General features: G+C 30.7%; 1 protein-coding gene across 8 annotated transcripts in view; it reads left to right on the forward strand.

The window, feature by feature from the left end:
- Positions 1-13,079, forward strand: part of LOC107452032 (AT-rich interactive domain-containing protein cfi-1) — a 255,777-nt gene that overhangs the window by 134,598 nt on the left and 108,100 nt on the right. For all 8 annotated transcript variants that reach the window (XM_043039632.3, XM_071183473.2, XM_071183474.2 and 5 more), the window contains one exon: positions 9,579-9,651. In XM_043039632.3, the coding sequence (XP_042895566.3) occupies positions 9,579-9,651 (73 nt within the window). The remainder of the gene's footprint in view (positions 1-9,578; positions 9,652-13,079) is intronic.

The raw sequence follows: 13,079 nt of genomic DNA on the forward strand, positions 1-13,079 counted from the left end.
GGGGATTTTTTACCAGGTTACAGCATCAATAAAATAAATAAGCATTTTCTCTTAAAACATTTTTTCTCTACATATTGGTGACTCTAATTTATAATATCGGCTATCACATAAGATAGTGCAGATCAGAAAATGATAAACAGAGCTATTTATCAGCCTCTTGTAACCTGCCTCCGAAAGGAGGAGTTTGAGGTAGAGAGAGTCTTGATGAAATTTGACACAAAGTATTAATCAACTGAACTCTGGAACAAGGGGGGAAAAAAGCAAAGCTAACGTAAGAGGCCTTGCCGACCAATCCCGTTTCAAGGTGGGTGCAACAGTTTTCGGATATAAATCCGTTTAGTAATTATTCATCCTCAGTATTGGCCAAATAAGTGCGAACAGTAGGTAGGACCTCTTGGATTAAGAAGTGATCAAAAAGGGAGGTTTAGTGTGGGTTGCTGAGTTTTAGGATGGGCATCTCTTTAGAAGCGTTATTTGAGAAAGATAACCAGAGACAGTAATCAATATTGACTACCGTCTTTTTATTTCATTATTTCCTGCTAAATTAACCAGTTTGCAGCTATTAAATTAAACAATTTTGTAAACAGATTCGCATCGTAATGTACTTACATTTAATGAAATTTTTATCCCAAACTTTTCATAAAGAACACCTTTTGTCTATTTTAATTTTTCCAAAACTGTGTTCCTTTTGTAATTCTTGAAACACTTTTTTGTGCAATATTTTCTCTTTAATCAAAGTATCTCTGTATTTTTTATGGGGCAAAAAGTGATATTTTTGCAACAAAAAGACTAATTGTTTATAAAAGCTAGGAGATATGACAGTTGTCTGTAGCTCTAACTACTTTTCACTGCAGTTTCTTTTTAATATAGTTCTTGACATTTTAAAGTAAACGAATTTATTGAAGCAAAACTTTTATGAAAGATCCTGGGAATATTGTTATTCGTTCAAAAAATTTTTTTATGCACAATGAATGTTGCTCAAAAGTGTTTTTGCAAAGGCCTTATTCGACAAATGCACGTTTCAAAGCTTTTTCTTCTATTTTTTGTTTCAAAATTTTTCAAGATGAGAAATGGCAGCTCATCTTGTCATAGTCTGAATGACGCCATGAATATAGGGTTTAAGTTTAAATAACGAATGTAATATATGCAATTTGACTTGCATTTCTATGCATAACTATTTAAAGAAGTTCTATCAGTTACAAACTATCTTTTCCACAATTTTTTATCTGATCTTATAGAAATCAGATAATTTCATTCTTTTCTTGTTATTGCTTTTAATCAGTTTGGTTATTTTGTTTCAATAATTTTAATGGCTGAATTTTTTTGTCAGTTTTAGTTGTTACTCTTTTCGATAGTTTTTCTTAAACTAGTTTTAGTAGGATATTTTTTTTTCCTCAACAATTTTGATACTCCAGTATTTTTTTCTATCAATGGATGGTGTTTTCAATAGAAATGTAATCAATAACAATCTCGAGCTCGGCACCTACTCTAGTTCCGGTTAAAAAGTTTGCAGCTGCTTACTACATGTTATTCTGATCGGCGATGTTTTCAAACGGATAATTTTGTTTTCAATAAAAGAAATAAATTAGATAATTTCTGAGCTCAAATCTGCCATATTTCATAAGATATTAATGTTAATATGTAATTCTGGTGAGTTTGAAGTGAAAATTTGTTTTAGTTTTTTAGGGATATATTTTTTAAAAAGGTGACATGGTTGCTAGATTTTGAATAACTCGCTTTTTTGGCAGTCTTGATATGACCTCTTTCCATAAGTTTATTACTGTTTGTTCTTGTTGCAAGCTGTGCACCATCTTATGTTAGTGTTAACACTTTTAGCATTGTAAACACCAGTATTGTTAGCATTATAAACACAAGTAATAAGTAATCAAATACATTGTTTGCAAGAATCTCAAAACACAATGATGCCAAATTGCTTTAAAATACAACGCAAACAGTAACCCGGAAATTTAGGCGGTACCGAGCTTGCAGCGTTCCCTAGTGTTGTTGTTTGTTGTTTCTAATCCCCAAGAGGTCCATCCCAATTAGACCAATTCCATAAGTCCAATGTCCAGGAAGTCTAAAAACAGATGAGGTTTTGAAAAAACCTCGTCGATCTTAAAATCGATACAGTTTAGAATATGCTCGGGCGAAGCCTGAGCAGTCCTACATTTAGTGCAAAGTCCAAAAGTCTTTTGCCCCTGAATATACGAGAGACACCTCAAGTGACCACTTGCAAAGCGAGATAAACAAGTCTGCTGGCTTCTAGGTCCCTCAAAAAGCAAGGCACTTCCAGGTCGTTTTCTGAAATACCAACTATGCGGAGGAGGAACCCTCCAGAGGTCCATAAACATTTTTTTGCACTCTGAAAAGACCTCGTTGAAAGTGGAAGGTAGATCTGGCTGTAGAGGTTCCAAAGAAGCATCTTTAGCCAGTGAGTCCGCAATCTCGTTACCTTTGATTCCAACGTGTGATGGAATCCATTGGAAGTGTACTCCAAAGTCCGCAGAGAGCCTGAAGAGCATCCCCAAAATTGAAGCCGCAGCCCTGTCTCCAACATTCCTCCAGTTGCTAAGGTGTTGGATTGAAGATTTGCTACATGGTGCTTCCCTAGTGTAGAAAACACCATCCATTGGTTGCTTTTTCAACTCATTTTTTCAACATTTTTGCGCTCATTTTTTCAACAATTTTTTGAATTCCTTATTTTTTTTAAAAATCATTTTTAGTTATAATTCCATTTTAATTCCCTCCAAAAATTGTAATTATCTAAAGGTAATTTTGATTCCCCGCGAATGACATTAATTTCCTCTGACAGTTCTTTTAGGGAATAGTTGTATTAGGCAATGTGTAAGAAAAAGCATTAAATCCCATTTAAATGAATTTCCCATGATGCCCAGTGATAGAATCGAACAATGCCGCCGCCTAAATTGTTCGGAAAACTTTAATTCTGACCACCCACAGCGTACGACTTACCTTTTAAGGGACGTCATTCACCGCTGAACAAACATACTCTTTTCCCCTTGTGACAGGGCGAATTAACCTCTACTACTAGTAATTAGAAGGCAACAATTTCCCATCAAATTAATGCGTTGTTATTATCCTTCCATACCGAAAAAAAAAGCTATCGCCGTAATTAACGAGAAAGTCTAGAACATTGTACATCTGTAAATTTGATCAAGGCAGAGGGGCGATGTGGCTAGGTGTGCGGTGATAATTGTTAGCGTTCGGACAGTTTAATTGCGGTTAATCCGTTACCTGCGGTAGAAGCAAACTCAATTTTTGCGAACATTAGTGTCACATCCGACGCGTCAATGTCAAATTTGGTTGTTCTCTTTCCGAAATTACGGTTCCGAAAAAGGCTTTCTATACCTCACCCCCTGCCCTTCCCGGATTCTCTCGGCACGCTTTAGCAATGGAAATCAAAATATTTTGGTGACTATGTTTTGCGTATAAAGGGAGTAGTTGTTCGAGGCGAATAATCGGCTGGATTTTTATTTTGGATAATCGAATGAATAGTTTAAATTTTGTTTTATTCGTTGAATGAAAGGGTCTTGTTTCTTTAATGCGCAAACGGCTCTCTTTAAAAGTAATGTGACTAATAAAATTTTAAGAATTGAACTTTTTTTATGTTATTTTTGAACAAACCTGTGAGAATTGTTTTAATACGTAATTTCCTCTGAGTCGTTATGCAATTGGGGTTTGCATTTTGCTTCCGAAAACGTATGTTGTAGTCGATTGAATATGTTGTTGGTGGCTGCCAATATTATGTACGCATAATTTTGGAGATTTTAGACTTGTCAGCAAAACTAAGCAAACCATAGATCTTATGTTTAGATAAGATTTTCCTCATCTTTAAGTAATTTTTTCCACAAATTTAATTTATATATATATATATATAGCTTACAATTTTAAAATAATACAAGCTTAAAATTTTGATCAGGAAGATTGACTCTTCTAAAAGACGAGACATCTCTGAATTTACAGCAAATAAAATGCGGTAAATTTCAGTAAAAACATATTCGACTCAGATTCCTGTTTCAAAATAACTCTACTGGAATAATTACTTATTCCGAAATTCCAATAATTATCTTTCCTTCATTTTTTTTTTTCAACTTACGTTGTTTTAAATCAAATGTTAAAAACAAAGTTTATATTACCTTTTTAAATTCTAGATATTTTCTAATTTACGAGTGGAGGGAGGAAAAAAAAAATTATAGTAAATCCAGTCATGTTTAATCTTTGTGTCTCCAAGAAAAAATCGGCACACATGGCTGCATCATAATAGTGTGTTCTTCATTAAATTTACATAATGGTTCTGTTTCTTATGTATTACTGTTCATCGTAATTGATAGCGACTTGACATTTTCATTAATGACCCTCTATCGATGATAATGACGTTCATCGTATCGTTTTCGAACCTCGCCGCTGTTGTTATCGCTATCGATTTTTGATGAGGAGCGACCTATCCGCTCGAGTGGTTCCACTGTACGAATTATTTTATTCGAAAAGAAGGGGAGGGAAATTTTATTCGAATGCCCGTTTTATGCAGCGTTCAGATTTGCCTTTAATGGCAGCTCACTATTTAATTCGCGATTTCTCTCGCTTAATGAGTCAGCGGCCTTTTAACTCCAGAAATGGAACTTTGTTTAGTCAGACGAGGAATGCGCGCTACTATTTTTCGAAATAAGTTATTCGATAATTTGACTAATAAACTCATGATTAATGGTTATTTGGTATTAAATGTAATTAATAAATTTTCCTTACGATATAATTTGGAATAGGAAAGAATATCGATTCCTCATCGATCTTCGGAAGATTCTCTAATTTTCTTTCTTTAAATAACTTGTTTTAACTAACTCTTTAATCATATTCTCATAATTCAGTTTTTAACCATTACGTGTTTTTTAGCTTAGCTATTTTAGCTTTAAGGAATTTTAAATTTTTTTAAATATATCAACAATATATTGCCTGAATTAAAATAATGTCTGTTGAAAACTTTGTGTTTAAAGCTTATTATACTTTAAAATAATTTAAACGAAAGCAGCTATTCCTTTTTTTTCTTTAAATATGATTATAATACTAAAACAAGACCTCCAGCTAAAGCTACAGTTTATTTAATCAATTTCATAACTATTTATAATTGTTCACATGAAACTATTCTAGAGTATTTTATTTTTGACAATTAAAGAAAAATTAGATAAATAAATAAAACCACCATTTCATTAGCCATTCTTAGTAACTCCTTTTAATAAACTTTCAGTAAATTTTTAATAAAATTAATAAATAAGTAGTTTTTTTGTGTAGTTCATTGCTAATTTTATTATTATTTTTTTTGTATTACTTAAATGAAATTTTTAGAAATTTAAATTATGGACAAAAAAAAGTTTTAAAATGTTGGCTGATGGGTTTTGGATATAACGGTAATTTTTATAGGTGATTTTTAACCTAGATTTGACCATTGTACCCCAAAACCTTGCCAACCTTACTTTCTTGTCATGTAATTTTTAGATAAATAAGGGTTCCATAACGGCGAATCGAACTAAAAATTTTTCCTCGTTGATACTCATTCCCGGCTTAGTTTAATGCTCACTTTTTTTTTCTTCGTCGCCTTGAGTACGCATACTGTTAAAAGTTTTAGTTTAACTTTTTCTCTTTTAGCTTTTGCACCACCTAAGCAGCATTTTAGTTTTTTTCAGCATTTTTTAAAAATGTTTTCAATATTTTTTGAACCATGAGTTTATTTCAATAATTTTGATATTAGTCAATAATTGTTCATTTAATGGGAGTGACGTACTTACGTTAAATGATTTATTGCATATGAGTCCTCCATACAACATTTTCCTAATAGCATAACATAATCTATCACGTGATATACGCGTGCGAAAATTTCAGGGGAAAATAGCTTACTAACCCCTTCATCCTATAGTCAACAATCAAAATCGCATTCTGCCCAATTTATGGAATCGTGTAATGACAGTGTTCCTAAGAGGCCGGCATCCCTTGCGTGGACGCAGAATCGTAAACAATAGTGGGAAAGAGCTTTCAACTACAGCATAAAGCTTTTCTCATGTGGTAGATGGATTATCTTTAAATTTATGAATCTAGTTACTGTTGCAGATGAAGTATATAAAATGATCTTCTTACATCCGGGTCCACGGAATTAAAAGTTTGCAAATCAACGGAGCAAGTTTGCTGTTTTAACAGTTTTGTTGCTCTTAATGTCCTGAAACTAATTTCTAAACAGAAATTTAAATTAGCATTAATTTATGTTGAGTTTAATAATAACACTGTGAAAAAGGGAAAAAAATAATAATTATAATTCAAGTTTTTACATTTTAAGGTTCCAGACAGTTTTCCTCGTCTTGAAACAAAGATTGAATATGGACAGAATTTTTATTATATTCGAATAATTTAATTAAAATAAGTTCTAAGCTCCATTTTGAGCTTTAAATGTTTTTCTCGACTTATAAATTTTAATTTTTTACACATTTTACAATTTTAAATTGTTTATAAGCTTTAATGTTCTAGCATTTAAAAAAAAAAAAAGAATATTTAGTATTGGATGAAATTTTTATGCTTTAATGTTACAATCATTTACAAAGATTAACAATTTTAGTCTTCAAATGCTAAAATATGTCCAAACATTTCATGTTTCGGATAACATTTTCATGAATTTTAAAGTTTCATACACTTATATATTTCTTATATATTTCTTATCTATGTCATCACACATTACAAAAATAGCAAAAATAATCAGGTAGATTTTTTTCCTCTCAAGTTTTTGTTTCATTAAAAATCATTTTGAGTTCATCAATTTCTTAACTTTATATTTGTTTATAAATTTTAATGTATTAGACTTTTAAAAATGTTTATCATCATTGGTCTCCAAACATAAAAAAAAATCCCCAAATTATTTAATGTATAATAGAGAAAGATATTCTAGAATTTCAGGGCTATAGTTGTTTGCATCTTTATAAAATTTTGTCTTCAGCATTGAAAACGCTTGCCAATTACTTTGAACATTATTGTTTCACGTAATTTCATCAGTTATCCTCTTCAGTTTCCAAACATTATAAAAACTTTGAATAAATGTTGTGTGGAAATTACTCATTTCTCACAACGTTTCTTTAACGTTATTCCTTTATCTTTTTATTGAAAAAATAAATAATAAATTGGATAAATTCATCAAAATCATTCATCACATGAAGTTACAAGTAGCAAACAATGAGAGCATTTTCTTTCAACAAAGTGTTACGATTTTTCACGAACCCCCTTTTTTTAATTTCAATTTTAATCGAGTTCCAACCTACACCTGAATAATTTCCTTGACCTCGTGACTTTGGAAACGCATTAAAAGAAAAGATCCATTACTGACTGTTTAATCATTGCAAGCACATGCAGCGAAAGCATACCAACTCTATCTATCTAACAAATCGCATTAATCCATCGAGACGGCTATAAATCCTCTTCACTCGCATATAAAAAAATAAAGAATGACTCGAGGTTAGAAACATCTTAGTAGAACAAACAAAAAAAATTATAATCAAAATTCCCCGATATACACAGTCGTACTCAATCTTTTCTTTTTGCCGTTTTCATCTGTCAAAACCTCCCCCTTGGAGTCATCAATATCAGAAACCCGTCAGAAGTCAGGCTTAGAACACCTGCGGGGCCTTGCCAATCGTTTGCTAAATTATTTAATTAAAAAAAGAATGATATTAAACAAATAAATAAAAATCTAGTTAGCAGTGTTATTTTTTTTATTCCTTTTTCAATTTTGAAAATAGCTGTGATTGGCGAATCAACTCCCCTGTTTTCCTTTCAATTTCTAGAGCATTTTGTCGTTGAGTAAATGATCTGCAATTACATTTCATAAGCCCCCCTTTCCCCCTCGTACGGCCCACCCTTGTGGTGACCAGACTTCTACGTGTGTATATTTATTAAATAAATATGACTTGTCTTATGCATTGAATAGGGAAAAAAATTAAAATAAAAAACCTGAGGACTTCCCTCATAGTCTTGTTAAACGATCGTCTTTTCGAGCATCTTTTTTTTTTCCTTTCTGGAGTAACTTCTTTTTCTTGAGTACTTATTACTCATATGCCATTGAGTGAATAGGAAGCATAATAGATTGGCTATTCCCTGTGGAGTAGTGCTTGTCGCGACTTGTCAATGTTTCTTTATTAGTCTTGAATGATCGAGCTGTCACCACTAAAGTAAATAGAAACTCTACACGAGCGACTTGATTTGCTCAAATCACTGTAGTTTGAGTCGACGAGCAAATGGCTACGAGCATCTAAATTGAAAACACGAGTTGAATTTTGCATACCTTCTGAAGCCAATTTAGATGTAATGGATTGCTCAATTCTTCAAATTTTTTGTTTCTGATTTTAATTATTCATGTTTTAATAATTCGTTGCAATATTATAACGTACGCTTCTTTCTATGTAATAATTTTTACATGGTTTTTGTATGCAAAGGAGAAGAATAAAATAGATTAATGTTCATTTAGTTTCATGACATTTGACTAATAGGCAAAATATGAAGTTGTATTTTAATTACTTCGCACTAGAGTTGCTCAGTAGAAACATCCCTGATGATGATCCGAAGGCATGCCATCACAATTTTGATCCTCTGTGTAGGGAGTGGCTTCACTGCTCTGGTAGCCCAGCACAAAACCGAACATTTTACGGTAGAACAATTAAACGAAAACTGATTCCTTAATTAGAAACTTCTATATTTGCTTGTTTTCTGTATTTATTATAAGAAGACAAATGAAATGGAAAGAAACGGGCAACGAAAATGTCTCTTAAAATCAGAATTTTTGTTAAATTTTTAAATTTCCTTCAATTAAGCTTCTTTCTAAAGTTTTTAGTATTCATGGTTATTTAAAAAGATGTTTAGAAAGAAGAAATGGTAATGCAGTCTTCTTACAATTCATGTTTGTTTTTCAAGTAATACAAGTCGCTTTTCGATATTTTAGAAGGAAAAAAAAATCATAATTATACTTGTAACAGCTTTAGTAAAAGTCTTGATTTTTAAGGCAACTAATATTCAAAGTTAAATTTACTATTCATTGTAAAAATATTTTGCTGCTATCCGGTGCTTCAAGATATTAAGGGTATTTTTGTAAAATGGAACTGATGGAGATAGTCGGCAATAGTGCCAAAGTTTGTTTCAACTGTGCATACATTTAGGTTACCAATTACCTGAAAACGAATTAGTTCGAAAGTTGGAGCGATAGAAAGTTTTTCAACCATGATCGAAAACGCAGGCAATTTTTCTTCTTCTTTTTTTACAGTTTTGATAAGTATTTTTGAAATAAACTAATTGAAGGATTTTGAATTTTATCGGACAATCAAACTGGCTTCGATTTTTTTTACATCATATTTCTAGTGATTTGTAGGCTTTCATAATCTTTTTTCTTCCCTTACTCAAATATTAATTTGTGAGCGATACAATATGTATACATTTTTTACCATTATTCTAAAATTATACATTAATGATGCTCTTTGCGGAGTACCCTCTACTTTCCTTTTGTTCTTTCCCCATTTGTAATTTATTGTTTTATTTTTCTGCAGTTATATGAAATCAGCGATGATCCTGGAAGGAAAGAGTTTCTAGATGATCTATTCAATTATATGCAAAAAAGAGGTAAGATTTACTGTTTCAAAAATTTATTATCATACGTTACATTTTAATTGTTGAAATAGTGAAGTGTTAGCAGTAGCAGTACTATTACTGCTTAGATAAATAAGATAGGTACCCTCTTCTGAACATTTACAAATAAAGAAGTGTATTACAAATAAGCATCTCTCCTGAACACTTACAAATTAGAACAAAGGGATGGTAACAAATTTTTTTGTAAATTTTTTCTCATTAGAATGAGAAAACCAGGGATAAATTCAGTATCATTTTTAATTAAGAAAATCATGCAATGCTCTCATCTAAGACTAACTTTGTTTCCAATGATGTTCGTCGCAAAATTCATTAGAAATATTAAATATATAAAAATGATTTAAGAAAAAATGCTTCACATTTGAAACATTTAATGTTTTTCCACAAAAATTTTATTTATTTATTATTATTATTTAACATGCGTTTTCCAGCTTTTTAACTTCCACGTTAAAGTAAAAGTATTGAAAAAATAATTTTTAAATAATTTTTCAAATGACTTTTAGATTGTTAATATATAGAATTTTCTTTCAAAAATTGTTCACGAACATTAATGAATTACCCTTCAACATTTTTTTTTAAAAATAGTAATAATAATTTCCAACAAAAAAGAAATTAGATTTAACTGATTTTAAAATCTATTGCCTCATTATTAAACTTTTAAATTAATCCTTTGTTGCAGATGAAGCAATGGTATCGTTTACATACATGTATATATATATTATTTTCGCTCTAATTACAAAAATACATTTTGGTATTTTCTTAATGTAAGAAAACTTCTTATAATTACTAAAAAAGTTATCAGAATTATATTTGTACTAAAATGTAAAATTCAAAAAAGGTAGTTTGAAACCATTTTTTTTTTATAATTTTTTTAAAAATTTATCAGCAATTGATTTTGTAAATTAAAGAAATACAAAGTAACTGATTCTCTTCGATCTAGCTAATTGTAAATAGGTGCCTGCAAAGATAAAAAATTTTTTGCAAGTGAGCCTTTTTGGAAGATTATACCTTTGACGCAGAAAAAGAAAATCTCCGGTGTTTCATACTGTATTTCATAACTATTAAAGGTAGTTTGAAGCCAATTTTTTTTAAAAATTTATCAGCAATTGATTTTGTAAATTAAAGAAATACAAAGTAACTGATTCTCTTCGATCTAGCTAATTGTAAATAGGTGCCTGCAAAGATAAAAAATTTTTTGCAAGTGAGCCTTTTTGGAAGATTATACCTTTGACGCAGAAAAAGAAAATCTCCGGTGTTTCATACTGTATTTCATAACTATTAAAGGTAGTTTGAAGCCAAATTTTTTTAAAAATTTATCAGCAATTGATTTTGTAAATTAAAGAAATACAAAGTAACTGATTCTCTTCGATCTAACTAATTGTAAATAGGTGCCTGCAAAGATAAGAAATTGTTTGGAAGTGAGCCTTTTTGGAAGATTATACCTTTAACGCCGAAAAAAAAAATCTCCGGTGTTTCATACTGTATTTCATAACTATTAATTATTAAAATGTTAGATATAATATATTACTTTTAGTTTGAACTAAATTAATACAAAATAAGGAAAAAAGTATGAAAATTATGCTTAAAAAAAAATCTGCTTCAAAAGGTTATAATCTCTAATATTTTACGCAAAATGATACAAATTTGACGCATTGCTCACAGGAATTACAAATATTAATTCCATTTCTATAATTATTAAATGTAATTTAGAATTAGGCGAGAAATACATGCGTCAGGTGAGGACAAAATAAAAGAACCTTCCGGTACGTGCTTGCGCTCTAATGTGAGGGTAAATTAACGTGACGACAACCTCAAATGTAATTTCTTAACAGCACCTTAGTAACCGACCATTGAACTGCAATAAAAGCATGACCAAATGACCCCTGCTGCATTGGAAGTGTACAATGTTAAAAAGCCGCCAAAGACAGAAATTGTTAGATTGCTTTCCCCCCTTCGCAACCTTTCTTTCTCCGTTTCTTTAAAAGTCTATAAAGAAAAGAAAAAAAAATCGCGTTTTCCCCCTCCTCCTTGTATATTAATTCCTCTTCTTGTGTCGTGTCCCACCTTTGACAAACTGTTTGAGTTAGGGAGGCTGACTTCCTCTTCAGATTGAAGAAAACATGAATGTCTATAACTCTGAATCGAATTGGTATATATTTAATTGTTATTTCTGAATGTTGTTTGCTTAAACACCTCAACGCCTCTTAAATAATTAATCCCGAAATAAACGAGGAAATAAGCGTCATTTGATATGGGATGATACACCCTAATATTCATCAGTCAGGTGAAGTGGGTGGAACGTCAACGGAGTAAAAACAATTTTTTTTGTATTCTAATTTAATTCTTTTTTTTTCTAGCATATCTTTCATTTAAGATTTTTTTTTTCCTCTTGTGCGTGCTAGCGATTCTCGTGTTGCGTTTGTGAGTTGAATTAGTTTATTTCTAAACCAGCAAACTGAAAATATTACTGCTAAATGATAGCACGTTCTAACTAATTAATGAATGAATACTAACCAACAAGTTCTAAAACAACACGTATGTTTTTAAAATAATTTCTTCTTCCTCTTAATTTACTCTCTTCCATATCAGAAATTGCATTTAGAGCAATTGTTACAAATGCGTTTTTTCCCCTCCTTTTTGGCTAAAATATAACTGAGAGTCATATATTGTGCTTCATTGGATGATTAAAATTCAACTTTAAAGCACACCATTTCCAGGTTTTTCTTCTTCTTTTTTTTATAATTAATTAGGCTTTAAGAATACATTTAAAACAAATCCATTCAGAAGTAAGTAGTAGCTTTATTCAGTTTGTTTCTGTGAAAATGTACTGACATTGAGAGAAAGCTGTTTTATTTAAATTCATAAGCTGTTTTGTTGAGAATCACAAATTTCGACTGTTACCTCGTGATAAAGTTTTGAAACTGATTTGTTATATTTTGAATCGATGCAATTATATAGCAAAACATAAATATGTATTTCATGGAACATTTTCTATATCTTTACTACACTAACTCTCACAAGTTTAAGCCCAGCTGGGGTTATTTGAATTTATGCAGTAGTGCGACAAATATAAAGTATTATGCATTTTATCACATTCTAATTTTTTATTGTAATTGGCAGCTGCAAATATTTTGAACATTACAAAAAGTAAGTTTATCAAAATAAAGAAATAGTAAATAGTTCTTAAAAAAATATTTTTTTCTGTTTTTTTTTAAAAAAAATTACAATGAAAAACAATAAATTGAATTGTTTCGTTTATCTGCCCTCAATAAATGTGAATTTCAGTGATTGCTCATATAAGAAAAAAAGTAAAAAAATGTTTAAATAGAGCGACTTTATCATTACTTCTTCCTCTATAGCTCTACAGCCCTTTATGGGTCTTGACGTGTTTCACAATTCTATTT

The sequence above is a fragment of the Parasteatoda tepidariorum genome, chromosome 7 (genome assembly GCF_982258835.1).
Source record: "Parasteatoda tepidariorum strain Cologne lab strain chromosome 7, Ptep-v5.0, whole genome shotgun sequence".
In the NCBI taxonomy this organism is placed as follows: domain Eukaryota; kingdom Metazoa; phylum Arthropoda; class Arachnida; order Araneae; family Theridiidae; genus Parasteatoda; species Parasteatoda tepidariorum.